The sequence below is a fragment of the Berghia stephanieae genome, chromosome 6 (assembly GCF_034508935.2).
Source record: "Berghia stephanieae isolate SIO BIC M18660-M18661 chromosome 6, UCSD_Bste_1.3, whole genome shotgun sequence".
Lineage (NCBI taxonomy): Eukaryota > Metazoa > Mollusca > Gastropoda > Nudibranchia > Aeolidiidae > Berghia > Berghia stephanieae.
In genome coordinates this window covers 15827595-15847521 of record NC_088365.1, presented here as the reverse complement: position 1 = coordinate 15847521, position 19927 = coordinate 15827595, and the positions used below count along the sequence as shown (strand labels likewise).

Genomic DNA, 19927 nt, shown 5'->3' with positions numbered 1-19927 from the left:
GGACTACCACGAACGTCCCAGGTTTGAGAGTTTTTGACAAATGGGCATTCTAATCTAAAATAAATATATATGTATTCTGTGTTTACTTGATGAAGGCTAAGGAACGAAACATCGTTTGTTTTGTGCTGTTCCCTTATACATGAGTCAGATTTACTCCCTTTATCTTTATCTTCATTTTATTGACTCATTTAGGCACCTCTATTTATTAGTCATTCTAAACGATCGATATTCGAAGAACGAGTTTTCTGGTCAAAATTCTAAATACCTTTTTTTTTCATAGTACAACAGTATTGGAAACAATGTCGTGATTTCGAGGAAATTAAACGCGTCGTTTAACGGATTACCTAAGAGAAACTGGCTTCCATTGTTTTAGTTAATCATCCGTGAAGGGAGAGAAGCATGTTATGTGCAATTAGTTGAAGTGGGAAATGGTGTACGATGTGCCCTTGAGCGAATTTCGGAATCTAAAAATACAAGGGAGACAACCAATAAATATATGAATAAAATAGCTCCCAGCCGATGATTCAAATTATATATCTAGTCAAACAACTTCAGAAAGTAATAAACAAATATGAATTTAATAGCTCCACAGGGGGAGGATATTATTATCACCATTATTATTTTTTTAATTTATTTATTTATTTATTATTATTATTATTATTATTATTATTATTATTATTATTATTATTATTATTATTATTATTATTATTATTATTATTATTATCATTATTATTATTACTCGTATTATTATTATTATTATTATTATTATTATTATTATTGAATCTGTTAATGAGGAAGACATTATTTTCCTCTGTGAATCCATACCTATTCCCCATCGTGACTGGGTGTTATTATTATACACAGTGCTATTTAAATAAAAGGCAATTTGAAAGCCCTTTCCGGGGTGCGGACATTGCGTCTTTTAAGACCCGTGGTGCTCACCGGGTAAAAAGGGTAGATAACCGCTGGGATTTGCTGTTGTGAGTATCTCCCCTTTGTTCTAAGTTTCCTTGGTTGCCTCTGACCGTCGCCTTCGTTAACATACAAGCTGACAATTCCCTAAATTATTATTATGTCGCAATACAATGAAGTTCATCATAAGAAATTGACAAGTGAATGTGGTCTAGTGGTATGGCGCTTCGCATCGGATGGTCCAGGGTTCGAGTCATGATCTAAGCAGCGCGTAGTTGAGTCCTTTGAAAAGGCTCTTCATTCACATTCTCACAACGTACTCAAGTGTAAAATGAGTTCTTGACCGTTAACAGCATCGTCCTTGTCCGAAAAAAAAAATGTAATATCGCCTTACAGGTGCAATGGTCATGTCTCGTCGTGAAGTGTTGCTGTTGGCTAGGGATCCCTTGTAAAGCGCTTTGAGCCCGAGTAGTGGATAAATGTCCCATATGAATGCTCAAGTATTTTTCAAAGAAACAAATGATACCATTGGTTTAATTGTTAAGTACAGCTCACTTAATTTCTTTTGATTGTCCCCGCCTTATGGAGTAATTTTTTGTTGAGTGTCAGGCAATAACCTGACCTCACCTCATTCTCTGCAACAAGGTGGTCGTATAAGAGACAAGAGAGATGCTTTTGCAGTAAGGTCCTTCCTTCCAGATCAGTCATCAAGCAATACTGAACTTCAAAACGTATATTTGTTGTACCATTGTCTTTTCGAGCTCTTAACAAGTTCGGCTATCAAACCGACAGACGGCTTCGGCCCATTCAAAAGTTGAATTGTACAGAATGGGGGGGGGGGGGGGCATAATCAAATTAGATAGTTGAAATCATAACGCAAATGTCAAAATATCTTACATAATATTAACCATTAAAATATTGTTAATGAGTTCCTGAAGATTGTTGTCTTGCTAAAAAAAATATAACAACAACCCAAATTTATAGACTTCAACTACAAAATTCTAAATTCACCTTTCATTATAAAACGTTTACTCCAAAGTCACGTTATTCTCCCCGAAAATTACCTCTCATTAAATATCATGTAGCATAGTTTTGTCCAATCAATCTTTGCCTTTTACCTGTCCCAACACACCGAATTACGTCGGTACAGACGACATGCAAACACATCACTCCAACAGTTCGGACACCACTTCCTTCCAATGGTTGTTTGCACGGATAAGGGGTCGAAATCAGACAATCGCCTTGCGTTACCAATTTCCGGTCATATACGGTATCGTATGTGATCAAGAGTTAGCGGTCATGATTTTTCTTTCATTCCTGAAAGGGAGCGTTTGGGGTGATTTGTGTAATTATCACTGAAGCAACGCCTGAGAAATACTAATATTAGAACAAGTCTATTAAGTGCAAAAAATGTTGGCAAACTCTCGTATATCTAGATTTCTATTATTATAAATATCTTTGTACTTTTACGAAACGAAATATAACGTCACTACTATTATAAAGGCGCTTTCATCAAAACGCATGGATACTTGAATGTCTATGTGCACATAATATTTATATGTCTGTTATCCGAACACGCATAATTTCATATGGTTGTATGGAAGGCTGTTTTGTTTTGGTTTGAGATTACTTCCATTACAACAATGAAACCGTTACAACTTGGGTTTTCAGACTTTTAAACAAGCACAGGTAGATGAAAATTAATGAAAACGGTTGTGTGTTTGTGTTTATCTGTACACTATAAATAGTTTCATAATATAATTGATGTCTATAAGGCTTTATGGTGTGATAATTTCGAACGGATCGTTATGTTTGTGCTGTTATTTCCTTTAATTATTTCTTACTGAAATGAAAGTAATGGAATTTTTATCCTCATAATATAGCTCCATTCAAACGTTCGTACCAAACAGGGATGACATGTTAATCTTGACAATGCTATTCAACACATTTAAAAGTCCCCTATTTTACTATTTAATGATTTAAACTAGTAGTTTGTAGTGTTGTTATGTGATATTTTGTAACGTAATATCCTGTGGGTAGTCAATTATAACTAGACAACAAAGTATACACTTGTAAATAAAAATCAAGTTACTTTCGACATGAAGAACCCATACTCGAGTGATTAAAGATTATCTGCCATTGGAGAACTGACCATAATAAGGTAAGGATTTAATTATTTCCATTTTGATAAAACGGAAACTCCAAGATTATGTTAATCAATCTTCATTATGTTTCCAAAACATCTGTAGTGTCAGATGACTGTTTCTAGAACGTTAATTTTAAGAACCGCAGATGACCATGATGCAATGCAAAAGCATAAATAAACGACAAAGAATAAGAGCCTTTATATAGAATTTTCCATTCTCTCTGTGTTCTTGACAATTTTTTCTTCTAATTCCACAGCAAGTCATAAAGAACCATAATATTTTCATTTCAATCAGTGGAAGTCACCTGCTAAGCTTCCTTTGTGTAGTATCATTCTTGTACTTCCCGTCCCTGGCTATAGGGGGATTTCATTACCACCTGAAAGCAAACAGCTCAGCAGTAGTCATAATTTTAAGAAGAAAACATAATAAGATTAATAATTATGTTTTAAGACATTCAGTCACGATGTCAAATAATTCAATCTGAGGTCTCAGGTCTAGAGATGTAACACTCGACTATCAAGAGTCGTTCCGTTAACAGCCTGTGGAGCTTTGGCCCGTTTTCCCTCTCTTCCTGTACATAAGCAACCAGAAGGGTTTCCCCTTTATCGACAAAACATGATGAATAAAACGCTAAGGACGAATGATTTATATTGCAGTCAAGGGAGTGTATTAATAAACGCTTATGAATTAAACCAAGTATCTGCTTTGCCAAGTCATGTAAACATTGTTGCAACTTTTTCCTCATATAATATTAATATTTCGACATTTACAACAAAAAAAAAATCAATTTTTATAAAGAAAAATAATTATTGTTTTTCAAATGGCATTTCAGATCAACCGACCATGAATATCCTTGCCTCATTGGCCGCGGAATTTGTGTCCTACTACAAGGCTATCCTGTCACGCTCCATGTTCAGCATGCATGCCTTGGTGGCTGTGTGGAGGACCACCGTGATTATGGGAACTGTGTACTGGGCTCTGGTCATTGGGGTGGTGATGCTGGTGATGGAGTACTTTGTGACTATGTGGGTCCGGATGGGAGAAGAATGGCCGTGGTAAGAATTATAGAATAGTGATGATCTAAACCATGTGTTTTTCTTTTTGCAAGACTCTTTTTTTTTCATTTCTCACCTTTATCATCATCATCATCATAATCATCATCATCATCATCATCATCATCATCATCAATATCAAGAACAACAACAACAACAACAACAACGACAACAATATCAACATCACTTCAGTCTTCTCTTCTTTCTTCTTTTCGTGTTCACCATTCTTTTCTTAACCTACTTCTGGTACTGCTATCACTACTGTTACTACTACCACTACCATTACTACCACTACTATTACTATTACTACTACCACTACCACTACTACTACTACTACTACTACTACTACTACTACTACTACTACTACCACTACTACTACTACTACTACTACTACTACTACTACTACTACTACTACTACTACTACTACCACTACTACTACTACTAGGACTACTACTACCACCACTACTACTACTACTACTACTACTACTACTACTACTACTACTACTACCACTACTACTACTACTACTACTACTACTACTAGGACTACTACTACCACTACTACTACTACTACTACTACCACTACTACTACTACTACTACTACTACTACTACTAGGACTACTACTACTAGGACTACTACCACTACTACTACTACCACTACTACTACTACTACTACTACTACTACTACTACTACTACTACTACTAGGACTACTACTACCACTACTACTACTGCTACAACTACTACTACTACTACTACTACTACTGCTACTACTACTACTACTACTACTACTACTACTACTACTACTACTACTGCTACTACTACTACTACTACTACTACTACTACTACTACTACTACTACTACTACTACTACTACTACTACTACTACTACTACTACTACTACTACTACCATCACCACCACCACCACTACTACTACTACTACTACTACTACTACTACTACTACTACTACTACTACTACTACACCACCACTACTACTACTACTACTACTACTACTACTACTACTACTACTATTACTACTACTACTACTACTACTACTACTACTACTACTACTACTACTACTACTACCACCACCACCACCACCATCACTGCTAATAATATTTACCACTACAACCATTACAATAATACTATGGTACTGATCGATAACAAGACACAGTCATCCGCACAATTTATTTAATTCCATTTTATTTCCATTCCATTCATATCATTAATAAAAATCTGTCGACACAATTAGAAAACTAGACTATGGATAAGTTTTGAGAAAAAAAATATCGCCATCTTTGTTTTCAATAATATCTTTTTACAGGATATCCCCCAGTACTTTGTGTTACTTGATAACGACAGTCGCAGCTTTGTGGGTCCAGAAACTTGAGAGTCTAGGACACATTAAGGGTGAAAACGGAACATATATCGCGACATTGGTAAGATTATTTAATGGTAGCGATCTATATTCATGTTTTCGTCCAACCTAGTCACCAATCACATGATTTGTTGCTGTACAACGATTGGACATTTCTCAATGCATCCAAACACGCTACTTTGTTTATGAAAGTTGTAAACATACCCATGAGTCATGCTGAGCAAAATGACCAATAGGATTCAATAGTCGTAACGTCACCTCCTTCCTAATGACGCATGGTAACTTAGTAACACTGGCTCTAAACTATCGGAACAATGGCGGACGTCCGTATGAAATATTTCTCCGGCGAGCATAAAGGGTATCCAGAGGGAAAAAAAACCCCATAAATTTGATCATGTTTTGACTTTTACACATTCTGATCACAAGGCATATGAAAAGTTCTAGCCAGCATGAAGAATAAAAAGTAATGATTTTCTTTGTTTAGAACCCAGATGGCCGCCGTTGCCGGGCGGCGTGACATCAGACTATTGAATCGTATTGTCGCGTTGGAGATTTCTTAAATTGTGAAAACATTTCACTATGTGGGTCATTTTGAGCACATTTTGCAATGTGACCAATGACCTCGAGCACATGGAAATGTAATATCGTTCATGCCCATTAAACAGTTAACAGCCGTACTCTGGAAAAACTGGTATTTAAATTTTTGGCTAGAAAACTCGTCCTTCAAATATCGATCAATTTAAATGACCCTCATCTTGGCAAATAAAAAAAACTCTCAAACCTGGACATCTGACCATTTTAACTTAAAATTCACTTCTGACATGTGATTCAACTCGACAAAATCTCTGTTGGAATGTGGCAAACGCAAGTAAATAGTGAATTATTGTTAGAAGTGCTCAAGAAAACAAATGATTCTATTGGCTGAGCTTTTGATTACAACTCACAATTAAGTCCCCCCCCCCCCCCCCCCGGGTGATCTTCGCCTCTTTTATGACGAATTGTTTTTGTTAGATAGAACGAAGATGACGTCACTCAAGCCTTTGTTATTGCATTTTGCCATCCGCGTTTGTGAGTGATTCTCACTAAACTGTATTAACCAGACTATAAACGTTCATGAATACACACAGTTTTGTGTGTTGGTCCGTTATACTTCCGATGGCAATGTTATGAGCTTCTTAGCCAAGCGCATACTATCTAAATATTGTATTCACCATTATATTGATACAATGCGTTTAGTTTTTTGTTTTGTTTTTTAAACTCACAACATTCCCAGCTGGATATAGATAGTATGCAGATGACGTCACTCATGCCTTTGTTATTGTTTTTGCCATCCGCGTTTGTGAGTTGTTCTCACTAAACTGTATTAACCAGACTATAAAAGTTCATGGTTACAGAGAGTTTGTGTGTTGGTCCGTTATACTTCCGGATGGCAATGTTATGAACTCCTTGGCCAAGCGCATTCTATCTATAACGTACCAACACACCAAATTATGTCTAACCGTATATGTTTATAGTCTGATTGCTTGAATTTAGTGAGATCTACTCATAAAACAATAACAAAGAGCTGAGTGGTGTCTCCTTCTTCATATATAGATAGAATGCGCTTGGCCAAGGAGTTCACAACATTGCCATCCGGAAGTATAAAGGACCAACACACAAACTCTGTGTAACCATGAACGTTTATGGTCAGGTTAATACAGTTTAGTGAGAACAACTCACAAACGCGGATGGCAAAAACAATAACAAAGGCCTGAGTGACGTCATCTGCATACTATCTATATCGATCAATTACAATGACTCAAATTTGTTAAAATTCATCAAACCTGGAACTTCTCAGAAGTCTTAGGTTTGAGAGTGAAAGAATTGAGCTTTTATATAGCTCAATATCCACTAAGCCTGCTCAAAGTCAATGCCCTTTGCAAGGGGTCCCAGGCCAACAGCAACACTGAACATGTAGAATGAGATATGACACCTGTTTGTCGGGGAAAAAAAAGAAATATCGCCTGGGACAACACTGTTAACGTCCATGTATTCATTTCACACCTGAGTACGGCGAGACAATGTGAGTAAAGAGCCGATTCCAAGGACTCAACTATGCGCCGTTCATAGCGAGACTTAAACCAAGGACCTTCCGATCCGAAGACGAGTGTCATACCACTAGACCACATAGCCCGTGAAGAAGATAATATTATGTATAGATAGTATGCGCTTGGCTAAGAAGCTCATAACATTGCCATCCGGAAGTATAACGGATTAACACACAAAACTGTGTGTATCCATGAACGTTTATAGTCGGGTTAATACAGTTCAGTGAGCATTACTCATAAACGCGGATGGCAAAAAACAACAACAAAGACCTGAGTGACGTCATCTTCGAACTATCTATATATCACTGTCTGTAGATAGTGTGCGCTTGGCTAAGAAGCTCACAAAATTGCCATCTGGAAGTATAACGGACCAACACACAAAACTATGTGTAACCGTAACTTTTATAGTCTAGTTAATACAATTTAGTGAGAATTCTTCATAAACATGGATGGCAAAAAAAAAAACAATAACAAAGGCTTCAGTGACGTCAACTTCGTTCTATATATTTTTCTTTTCCCCAGCCATCCACAGGAATGAAAATGGACTTTTCTGCCGCCGATTGGCTGTTGTTGACGGAACAGACAATGATGGTGACCATAATCCTCAGTCGATGGTTGCTTCCAAAAGGCACCATGAGTCACAAAGACCTCTCGTCCCTCCTTCTGCTCTATCTGGCTCTGTCAGCTGATATTCTAGACTTCTCTACCATATTCAAGTGAGGGTTATTACTTACAAAACGCGTTCTACAACTTGGTTAACCCTCTCCTTACCATCCACAGGAAAATCGTCACATTCGTTACGATGAAACCAACAGTTTTCTCATTCTGGTATCCTTTGTACATTACAAATTATAAAGAAAATAGCGGTAAAATTAGACACTGGACAATATCATGTATAGAATGCACTTGTTCCTTTTCTGTTCGAGTAGAAAAAAAAATATTTTTGTGTTGGGTGGGTGTGAATTGTCAGGGAAAAATCTGAAAAAGACTGGTAAGGAGAGAGTTAATAAAAAACAAACTCATTGTTAGAGACTATCATCCCATTTGAATATTCATGTAGGCAAAAAGACGAATAATTTCCCCTAATAAAAAAAAACCCCATAGAAATAGACTTCAAATAAATACAAATTGCAAATGACATATTTTGGACTCAGGCTTTCTTAGCAAAAACGACATTGGGTGAGTTTCTTCCTTGGTTTCATTGTTAGAGACTATCAGCCCATTTGAATATTCATGAAGGTAAAAAGGTGAAAACTTTCCTCTAATAAAAAAACCCCATAGAAATAGACTTCAAATAAATACAAATTGCAAATGACATAGAATTTTGGACTCAGGCTTTCTTAGCAAAAACGATAACCAACATAAAACCCATGAGAGTAATTAACTAGTAGATTTTTGACCAATCAAATAATGGAATTTGTGACACACCTTCACACGTGCTCGGACAAACATATTATTTGATCTTTTATAAACAATAGCATGACGGAAATCGACATCTGTCTGATCAGTGTTATTGTTTTTATACCGTCAAATGGGTGACTAGTCATCACACAATTTTCTAGATCATATTATAAACGTTTAAGTTCACACGTAGTTTTCTATGTGGTTCTATTGATCAAGCGGTAGAGCAGTGGGTATTTTACTCAGACACATACTATTGAAAGTCAAGAATGTGTAATTTGGTATGTTTACCAATCACTGCCACTGTTTACATTATGACGATTGTCCGAGAGGCGTGGTTATCTAAGTGTCTATAGATAGTATGCCCTTGGCTAAGAAACTTATAACATTGCCATCCGGAAGTATAACGGACCAACACACAAAACTGTGTGTATCCATGAACGTTTATAGTCAGGTTAATATAGTTCAGTGAGCATTACTCATAAACGCGGATGGCAAAAAACAATAACAAAGACCTGAGTGCCGTCATCTTCGAAATATATGTTGATCAAGCGGTAGAGCAGTGGGTATTTTACTCAGACACATACTATTGAGAGTCAAGAATGTGTAATTTGGTATGTTTACCAATCACTGCCGTTGTTTACATTATGACGATTGTCCGAGAGGCGTGGTTATCTAAGTGTCTATACAATGTCCTGAGTATATTTCCTTTAAAAAAAAAACAAAGCAATGGAAGGGCTCACTGTTTGTTAGAATAGTGGCTGACTTCCGGCATGTACTCAAACTAAAGATGAACTGGTCTATTTTGCAAACGCCTGCTGGTAATCCTCTAATTATAACGAGAGCATTTAGAGTATTAAACCTTTTCAGAACAAATAAGGGCATCAGGCGCATGTCCTTCATATTAAAGGAACATAATCAACCCATTTCCATTGAACAAATTGCTTTTATGATGTGGTAATCAGTTTTTTTCCCGCATCCTAATCTTTTCACGCCATACATAATATGTAATTTGTTTGCTGACAATCTTCCAAGCCTTCAGAATAATTTTTTAAAAAACAACAAATAAACATGGAACTCATTTCCAGGTCCATTATTCTATTTCCATTTTCAAAAGAATAAATCAAGGAAGCTTGGCTAGTGTTTGTTTTAGCATTGATTATGCCACAACCTTTTAACTCACTCAATCCTAGAGACTTTTGATCTTTTCAAAATTGGAAAAAATGTATTAAAAATGAGAATGTGGATAAATGGTTTTATTCAACTATCATAAACATGTATAAATGAAAAAAACATTAGCTTTGATACTACGCCTATAATTTGTTTCAGAAAAATGTAATAAATAGGCATGGGGTAAAAGTAATCCGGGTAAACAAGGGATATAGTCGGTGTTAGGGTTGAGTGAGTTAACCCCCCCCCCTAATGGCTTCATTTCAACACCTTTGTGTTCAATGCTGTCTATTTAGCAATTTCATTTACATGGCCTTGGCTTTTATTCAACAAACAATTGATGTGTTGTTCAGGCAGACATCTTGGCAATTTTCAGTTTTTTTTTGGTTTGTTTATCTAATTTGAAATCACTCAGGATGTTTATGGTCGTGATATTTTTTTTTACATCAATCAATGTTTTGTCTTTAGGTTTTTTCCGCATCCTAATCTTTTCACGTCATACATAATATGTAGTTTGTGTGCTGACAATCTTCCAAGCCTTCAGAATAATTTTTTAAAAAACAACAAATAAACATGGAACTCATTTCCAGGTCCATTATTCTATTTCCATTTTCAAAAGAATAAATCAAGGAAGCTTGGCTAGTGTTTGTTTTAGCATTGATTATGCCACAACCTTTTAACTCACTCAATCCTAGAGACTTTTGTACTTTTCAAAATTGGAAAAAATGTATTAAAAATGAGCATGTGGATAAATGGTTTTATTCAACTACCATAAACATGTATAAATAAAAAAACATTAGCTTTGATACAACGCCTATAATTTGTTTCAGAAAAATGTAATAAATAGGCATGGGGTAAAAGTAATCCGGGTAAACAAGGGATATAGTCGGTGTTAGGATTGAGTGAGTTAACCCCCCCCCCCCCCTAATGGCTTCATTTCAACACCTTTGTGTTCAATGCTGTCTATTTAGCAATTTCATTTACATGGCCTTGGCTTTTATTCAACAAACAATTGATGTGTTGTTCAGGCAGACATCTTGATAATTTTCAGGTTTTTTTTGGTTTGTTTATCTAATTTGAAATCACATCAGGATGTTTATGGTCGTGATATTTTTTTTACATCAATTAATGTTTTGTCTCTAGTTTCCTTTTATGTGACAATGGTGAAAACAATAATGCCAAATTTTGAGCAAAATTAAAGCTTTTTTTTTTCTTCTTAATGTATCATGTATGCGTTATACGCATTACGTTGGTTCAGTTTTTCTATCTTTTTCTTTCATTTTTCAAATAATAATCTTGAAGGCAGCAACCAATGCTGACATCAAAGTTAAAAGAACTAAAACAAACAATAATAAAGGAAATGATGTTTGTATAACAAATGCTGTAAAGATAAGCCGCTAAATGTTCATGAACTTATATATATATATATATATATATATATATATATATATATATATAAATTATAAAACAAAAACCATGAAATAAAAGTGCTCAACTTTAGTATAAAAGGAGCTATTTATAAACATTTAAACGATAATTAAGATAGTTTGACTTCTACAACGTTGTTATCGAGCGTTGCTCTCATCAGGAAGTGGAAGTGAAAGAAGATTGTTGTGTTTTCGTATTTTTATAGATTCGTGTTTATGGAGGTTCGTAATTACATAAAAGGTGTTTGTTTCTATGTCTGCATGAGGAAGTTAGTTCGTTTCTTCTGTTGAGTGTTGCTATGTTCGGTTTAGTGATGATGAAGAATTTTTCTTCCAAGCAGAGGTTGCAAATCTTAGAAGAGGGGGAGTACGACAGTGCTCTGGAGATGATTTTCCATGTGATGCTGTGTTGTATGTTTTTTTCTTTGAGGTTCCAAATGTGTTCGCTTAGTGTAGTAGAATGTCGTTTGTGTATGTTTCTGAAGGAAGATGTATGCAGGTTGTATCTGGTTTTGAATGGACACTCGGTAAGGCCAATGTATGTTTCTTGTTTTGGTGTGTCTGGTCGTGTTACTGTGGCTTGATAAATTACGTTTTGAGTCAGGCAATTGCCGTTTAGTGGGCATGTTGTCTGGGTCCTACAGTTGCATTTTTTCTCTAGGTTGTTGCTGGGCTGATCTGGCTGTGATAGTTTTCGGTTATTGTTGGATGAAATAATGTTTTGTATGTTTGGCATGCAGGTGCATCCTATTTTGATGGTGTTTTTGTTCATGATTGGGTGTAGAACGTGACCGGGAGGGAAGCATTTTTGTAGTAGATTGAAGAATTTGTTACCGATAGAAGTTGTCACATTCTTGCTGTAGGGTGGGTTGAACCATGTTATGTGTCGTTTTCTTTGTCGTTTTTTTGTTGGGGTGGTAATGGTCTCTTCCTCATATTCTAGTTTGTAGTTATATCCACTTTTTTGTAGTGCGTTTGTGTACGGTGGGATTGCATCGTTGAATATGTTGCTGTTAGTAGAGTTGTTAGTCGTTTGTTAATGCTCTCGGGGATGTTTTTTATTATAGATGGCGGATGATTGCTGTGTCTATGAACGTACAATGGGATGTTGTTGGGTTTTGAAAATGGTTGATAGGTGCCGTCGTTTAGGTTGATGGTTATGTCCAGGAAGTCGATTGTTTTTTTGTTGGCTTCGATTGTAATTTTCAGATTGTTGTCCTGGAAGATTTTGCATATTTTTTTCTTTATTGATTCTGTATGTCTCGGTGTTTTATTGCACAATGCGAGTCCGTCGTCCCCGTATAGTCCAATGTTTATATCAAGATTTTGCATTTGAGAAAGTAGATATAGTCCGACGAGCTCGCATGTTTCTGCTCCATCGTAGCTTCCCATGGTGACATCAAAGTTTGTTGATTTTTTTGTCCATGCTATTCCATTATTGTAAAGTGATGTATTCTTCGAGTGCAGGATAATATGTATTTCTTCTTCGGTGATGTTGTCAAAGTTTTTCGCGAACTGTAGTGCTTTGAGGAGAAGGGTTTTGGTGATTGAAGGGTAGAAATTACAGATGTCAAAGATGATTGCGTTTTGTCGTTGTTTGTTTTCCGTGTTTCTGTACCAGTTGATAACTTCAGCGGTGTTTCTCCATTGGTTGAATTCGGTTTCCTTGACGATTTTGGTGTTGATTCTTTTATGTAATTACGAAAACACAACAATCTACTTTCACTTCCACTTCCTGATGAGAGCAACGCTCGATAACAACGTGGTAGAAGTCAAACTATCTTAATTATCTTTTAAATGTTTATGTACAATATATATATATATATATATATATATATATATATATATATATATATATATATTTGTAGACAAGGAGAGAGGGGATGAGATAAAGACAAATAGATAGATTTGAGAGAGAGAGAGAGAAAGAGAGAGAGGGGGGGGGTGAGAGAGAGATAATCGAATATTTAACCCGTCGCCTCATTCTGATAAAAGTCGAAATAAAGATGGAAAGAAAATTGATTTTAAATCCAAGATGCTCAAAATTTGTAATTCTCTGTTTTTAAGTTGTCTTTCAGATAAATTTTTATTGTACGTAAAGATAATTTTCAAATAATTTATAATGGAATTTTAGGCATTACACTGTATTGAGATGGTTAGCTTTCTCTCTCTCTCTCTCTCTCTCTCTCTCTCTCTCTCTGTCTCTCTCTCTCGCTCTCTCTCACTCTCTCTCTCCCCATCTCTCTCTATTTATCTATCTTTATATATATATATATATATATATATATATATATATATATATATATATATAAACAACGCTAACAATATTATATTATTGTAATCTGTTTCAGTGAAGCCAGTGTAGTAAGGGACAAGATGTTTTGTTACGTCATTCTCGTGGTTTGGACAGGAAGTTTGGCACAGTTTGTCTTGGTTCTCACCAATACCGCCTCTGTTAGTATTTATTTAGTATAATACAGATATTTTGGGTTTTCACAAATCAGTTGTGACCCAAGTCGTTCTAACTCTAACAGGTCGAAAATCAATTGTGAGCCAATTCGTTCTAACTTAACAACTCAAAAACCAATCGTGACCCAATTCGTTCTAACTAAAAAATCAATTGTGAACCTATTCGTTCTAACTCTAACAACTCAAAAAATCAATTGTGACCCAATTCGTTCTAACTCTAACAACCATCTTCTCAATCGGTGTTATGTCTAACTGAATAAGATATTGAAAACTGACTATAAATTATACCAGTATTTTCGTTTTTTAAATTGACTTTTATTCAAAATTTATTATACGTAGTAAAATGCTTAAGATATATAAATTAAATATTGCAAAGTTTTGCCCGTTTAGTTGTTCGTTTCTTGTTTTTTTTTATACTTACTGCCCATTATGCCGTTTGCATGTAGGGCAGCAATCAGGGGCGTGGCTATATTGGTTGATTCACCGCTCCATCTTTTAAAAATGGATTACAACACTTAAAAAGAAATAAAAGTGAGATATGGTATATACCGCCTCTTACTTATTTGAGTAAGTCATTTCTTTAAATTTCTTTCTTTCCTTTGTATTTACGAATATATCATGTTTTAAGTACTTTTCTACTAATTCTGGCACCACCTTATACTATAAGCATACCACGCCATTGGCAGCAACAAAATGATCTCCATATTGCTCTGTCCGTGCAGTGAGCTCCATGCCTCTATCTTTTCCTCCACTGTTATTCTCCTCCAAGTTCCCACTGGGATCGTGGATAGCTCATACGGTAGAGTCACGCTCTCCCCGGCCAGGCGGAGTTGTCGTACCATTAAGGTCGCGGGTTCAAACCCCCATCGCCGCCGCGAAATTTTTATTCTCTATTGTCTTCTGGCACTTTCCTACTCACTTCATCTCTTGTTGTTATCAACATAAGTGCCTGCTCCACTTACTTTTTTTAAAATTAAAACTTCCTTTTTCATAACAAGCCCTTGCCATCTCCACCTTCTTCTCATGATGATGTCCTTTATATTATTCATTATTATATTGTTTTTTAAAAACTTAAAATGCCTCATTGAAAAGAATGAATGTAATTTCTCAAACAACTAAGCTCTCAAATTTTGTAATTCTAACCATTTTTATAGTAATTTAAATTTTTGGAATTTAGCTCAGCCCGACATAAGACCGAATTACCGCGATCGGTCACAATAAGATTCAATGGTCTGATGTCACGTCCGCCCAGCAACGAGCAGCTTGTTTCTAAACAAAGAAAATCGGTACTTTTTATTCTTCATGCTGGCTAGAACTTTTTCACATGTCGTGATCAGAATGAATCAAAGTCAAAACATGTTCATATTTATAATGTTTTTCTCCTTTGGATACACCTTTTTCTCGTCGGAGAAGTATTTCATAAGGACGTCCGTCATTGTTCTGATAGTTTAGAACCAATTACTAAGTTACTATGCGTCATTATGAAGGAAGTGGCGTCGCGACTGTTGAACCCTATTATACATATTGCAACGCTAAAATCTTATTTTCCCTTGTTCTTATTTTCAGGTGGACAAAGAGAACACTCGTATCACCTTGAAGAGTATTGTATGTAGCAGTGAGATTTGGCAGATACTGGTACAGATTGGTCTTCAGGATTTACCCTTTCTACTCATCAGAGTTATCGCACTTGTCCAATATCAGGTATGGAAATGAAATCATTAACTAGATAGAAAAGTGTAACAAGGGAGTCTTCTCTTCAGACGAAACTGGCAGTAAGAAAATGCAAGGTTGTTTGTTTTCCGCAGTTATATTAGTTATCACTACCGAGAAAATGATTTATTCGGTTGCTAAGTCTTTTGCAAAGCTATGCCTTGGAAGCATATGGATTCTGTGATGGCGAATTATTTTTTTTTTTTTTTTGCCGTCGACTTTCTCACCAGTTAGATAAGAGATTGGTTGGCACCGAAGAACACGGCATCAGTATGGCATGACTGTGTCGCCCATATACGCTGAACGCGTTGTGGTGACGGTTCTAGTGACTGTAGAGCATCTGGTTGACCATTGCAATGTCATGCACAGCTGCCTGGCACATCCAGGGTAGTTAGAGAGTATAAGAAAGTTCTCAGATATTGGGTTGATTTTTGGGATGATTTGTTTTCTTCTTGTATTTCTCTTTCTGCTTAGTCTGTCACTGTTTCATTCACGTCTTTTCAGATTTTTTATGTAGATAACATCGTATTGCAACCGTTAGAAACTGCTCAATGCCGTCACTTGAAGGATTAAATAATGCCTTGCACGGCCCGTATTTAACATGACAAATTAACACAAAGTTTTGTTATCATTTTTATATGATCAATGACTATGTAGTAGGTGTATTTTGATAGTTGGAATAACCATTAGATTAACCATTAGAAGCTGCCCCGTTTCGTCAGTCGGAGGATGGTTTAAAAATTCCTTGTGTGGGCCACCGCTGGCCGTATTTGATAAATTGGCTCATGGTCCTGTGAGCATGTTTCAAAAGGTCAATTGCTATGACATGAATTCTCATAGCTGAAGCAACTTAATTACCTTTTAAATAAGCACCAAATTAATTAACTATTACAAAGCTGCTCCATGCCGTCACTTGGTGGGTTTTTAAATGCCTTGCGCATGCTGCCGCGGTCAAATTTGATAAATTGACACATAACCCTGAAAGAGTCATTCATGATTCATAACGTCAATGGTTATGAAATGGATTCTGATAGCTAAATTAACTTAATCAATCTAAATATGCACAGTATTGGTTGACCATTAAAATCAAAATCTGCTCCGTGCCTCACTTTGAAGGTTTTAACCCTCTCCTTACCAACTGTAGGAAAATCGTCACATTCGTTACGATACAACCAACATTTTTCTTATTCAAATTTCTTTTGTACATCATAAAATTTAAAGAAAATGAACAGTGTGTTCTAAAGCATGTTTTACTAAAGAAATTATTTATCGCAAGAACTCACTGCTATTGTGTTTGAGTGATAAAAAAAAACTATTTTTGTGTTAGTTGGGTGTGAAGTTTTTGGGAAAATCCTGAAAATGGCTGGTAAGGAGAGAGTTAAAAGGAATGCGCATCCTGCCACCGGCGTTATTTAACAAATTGATTCATGGTCCATAACAGGATCTTTCATGAGTTCAAATCAGATTCTGATAGTTGAATTAATGAACTTTTACTAAGCACAGGGTTGATATATCTAGACATGAGAGAATCTTAATAGACTTTCTTTAATCTCTATAAACTCTATTATCATCGCTTCGACTAACTTGACTTTCGTTTTATTATTTGACGAGGGTGGGTGTGTGTGTGTGTGGGGGGGGGGGGCATTTTTCTCTGTTTGTTCAATATTGGACCCACCTTTCTTTTCATCTTGATTTCCCAGGTGTTTAACTTCACTATCATATTCTTCGTATGTAAAAACACCCTTGTCATCTGTCTGGAATTATATCACCTAATAGCGACTTGCGTGGAACAGCAGAGAAAGCTCAAGAAACGCAAAGAAAGGATGAAACATCTCAAGTCAAAAATGGTTTCCGTCAAGAAGGCAATGGGTCTGTCCAAGCTAAAAGGCATCACGAATGCGATGAAAGGTGGAGGTGATGACAGGAAGACTGACCAAGACAAAGACGGGGATGGAGACGTAAAAGATAAGGCCCAAAATAACACTCTGTCCTTGATCGCTTCAAAATTGGCTAAAACAAAACAGGAAAGAGAAGAACAGGAAAATGTCGTAGAAAAGGGTAGACAGTCAACCGTTCCAAAAGAAAATGAGTCATCTAATAAGAGCAACAATATTCTGAATGGTTCAATTCTGAAAAATCCAGGCCTTTTCGCCGTGAAGAAAAACAAAGAAGACGTTCCAGTTTCCGGAAAGGCAACTCCTGCAATTGGAGACACTAAAACAGAAAGTGGAAAGATTAATTCTAAGCCCGTGTCTCAAAGTTTGCTTCAATCCGTGCTTAAAAAGCCAATACTGAAAGACGTTCAAATCGGTTCTCTGAAAGGGCAAGTTGAAAACAAGTCTTCTTCTTCTGTTGAAGAGCACTTACGATCTGGGTCAAAGCTAGCAAGAGAAAACAACTTTGTCAATAAACCCTCTCCCTTTTCGCTGTTGGGTGCGCATAAGGATGGATTGAACAAGCTTAAGAGAGAGGACAGTAATATGTCTATTCCACCTGTGTCACACATGCGTCAATTTCGACACGACAGAGACGATAGCACCAAAGGATCACCAGAGTTGATAAATAGCAGGAGTTCCTCGAGAACTCCAAAGACTCGACAATCGATTTTTGATAACGATGATGATATTTTCTAAATTTACAAAATGCATAGAGTCGATGCGTGATTTTGTAGAATTGCTACCTTTGCTTGGTGTTGTGATGTTTAATTATTTATAATGACCTTATGATTATACACAAAGGATATCTCGTAATTAATGTGACCCACCGCGTTAATAAGGTATTACGTCAGAATGAGCCAAATCGACGTTGACATATTCAGTAGGTCTGGTGACCGAGCGCAATTGGATTCAATAGTCTGATGTCACGTCGCCCAGCAACGGCGGCCATCGTGGTTCTAAACGAAGAAAATCGTTACTTTTTATTCTTTATGCTGGCTAGAACTTTTCATATGTAATGTGATCAGAATGTATAAAAGTTAAAACATGACTATATTTATAATGCTTTTCTCCTCTGGATACACTTTTATGCACGTCGGAGAAATATTTCATAAGGGCGTCGGCCATTGCTCCGATAGTTTAGAGCCAGTTGCTAAGTTACTATGCGTCATTTCGAGGGAAGTGACGTCATGACTGTTGAAGCGTATTATGGGCTTGGTTTAATATTGTTGTAATGGACAATATTTTGCGTTGGTTTGAGAGTATTTCCATTACAACAATGGGCCCATAATAGATTTGCTTATCAGACCTGCAATTGAGTACACGTCAAGCCTGAATAAAACTGAATTTATATTTGAAATTCAGAGCTTGGAAAAGTTGTTAATCATAAGAAACAAAGCTCTCACTTCTGAATCTAAATACTTATTCAAACTCCAATTTTGTAAGTTAAAAAAAAGACGTTAAGCTTAAAATCAAATTCCATCAGGCTTAGTCTGACATAATACCGCGTTGTAAAAAATGTTTAACATTGCCTTGCATGCGTAATGTCTTGTCCTACATTTTAAGTGTTGCTGTTAGCTAGGGACTCCTTGTAAACAAGTTGAGCACGTTTCGTGGGAATTGCGCTTTATAATGATTGCTCAGTTTCTTATATTAAACGGTTGATCACAAATACAAGATTGTTGATAATTAATTAATACAATGATTGTCCAATATTATTCTTTGGATCTGAATCGTTTGTTTGCAAGGAGTGAAAATAAACAATGACCAAAAGCAGAAAAACCCGTATGCTTAAGTAGCAGGGTCAAAGAAATATGACAAGAATAATAAAAAGAAGTTAAATAGAAATGTAAAAAGGAAAAGCGTACTTAAGCGCAAAATATTTTGTATTCTTAGTGTGAAGAATGATATAAACATTAAATCGTCCTAACTATTGGGTGATCAACAAGTACAGTGTTGGAATGGAAGCACATGTTTCCTGTAATCGGGAGATCTGTCTTTCCATCCCAAGTTGAAAGAGGCTGATTTTTATGGATATATTTTGTCTCGTATTTTTATTTGTCAGCTTTGGCACTATGTCACAAAGAAATTTTAAATGTGGCACTATGTCACAAAGAAATTTTAAATGTGGCAATATGTCAAAAAGAAATTTTAAATGTGGCACTATGTCACAAAGAAATTTTAAATGTGGTACTATGTCACAAAGAAATTTTAAATGATATTTCCCAGTTGCTACTCCCCAAATA

General features: G+C 36.0%; 1 protein-coding gene across 2 annotated transcripts in view; it reads left to right on the top strand.

The window, feature by feature from the left end:
• The first annotated feature begins 2336 nt into the window (after positions 1-2336).
• Positions 2337-19927, top strand: part of LOC144975637 (uncharacterized) — a 17610-nt gene continuing 19 nt past the window's right edge. Inside the window, exons 1-8 of one of the 2 annotated variants that reach the window (XM_078919815.1) lie at positions 2337-2601; positions 2796-3073; positions 3892-4114; positions 5430-5544; positions 8093-8286; positions 13920-14022; positions 15604-15738; positions 17448-19927. The exon at positions 17448-19927 is cut by the window's right edge and continues 19 nt beyond it. In XM_078919815.1, coding sequence (XP_078775941.1) covers positions 3903-4114; positions 5430-5544; positions 8093-8286; positions 13920-14022; positions 15604-15738; positions 17448-18380 — 1692 coding nt within the window. In that variant the 5' untranslated portion in view covers positions 2337-2601; positions 2796-3073; positions 3892-3902 and the 3' untranslated portion in view covers positions 18381-19927. Of the gene's footprint in view, positions 3074-3891; positions 4115-5429; positions 5545-8092; positions 8287-13919; positions 14023-15603; positions 15739-17447 lie in introns of both variants that reach the window. The other variant, XM_078919814.1, reaches the window with a different exon arrangement.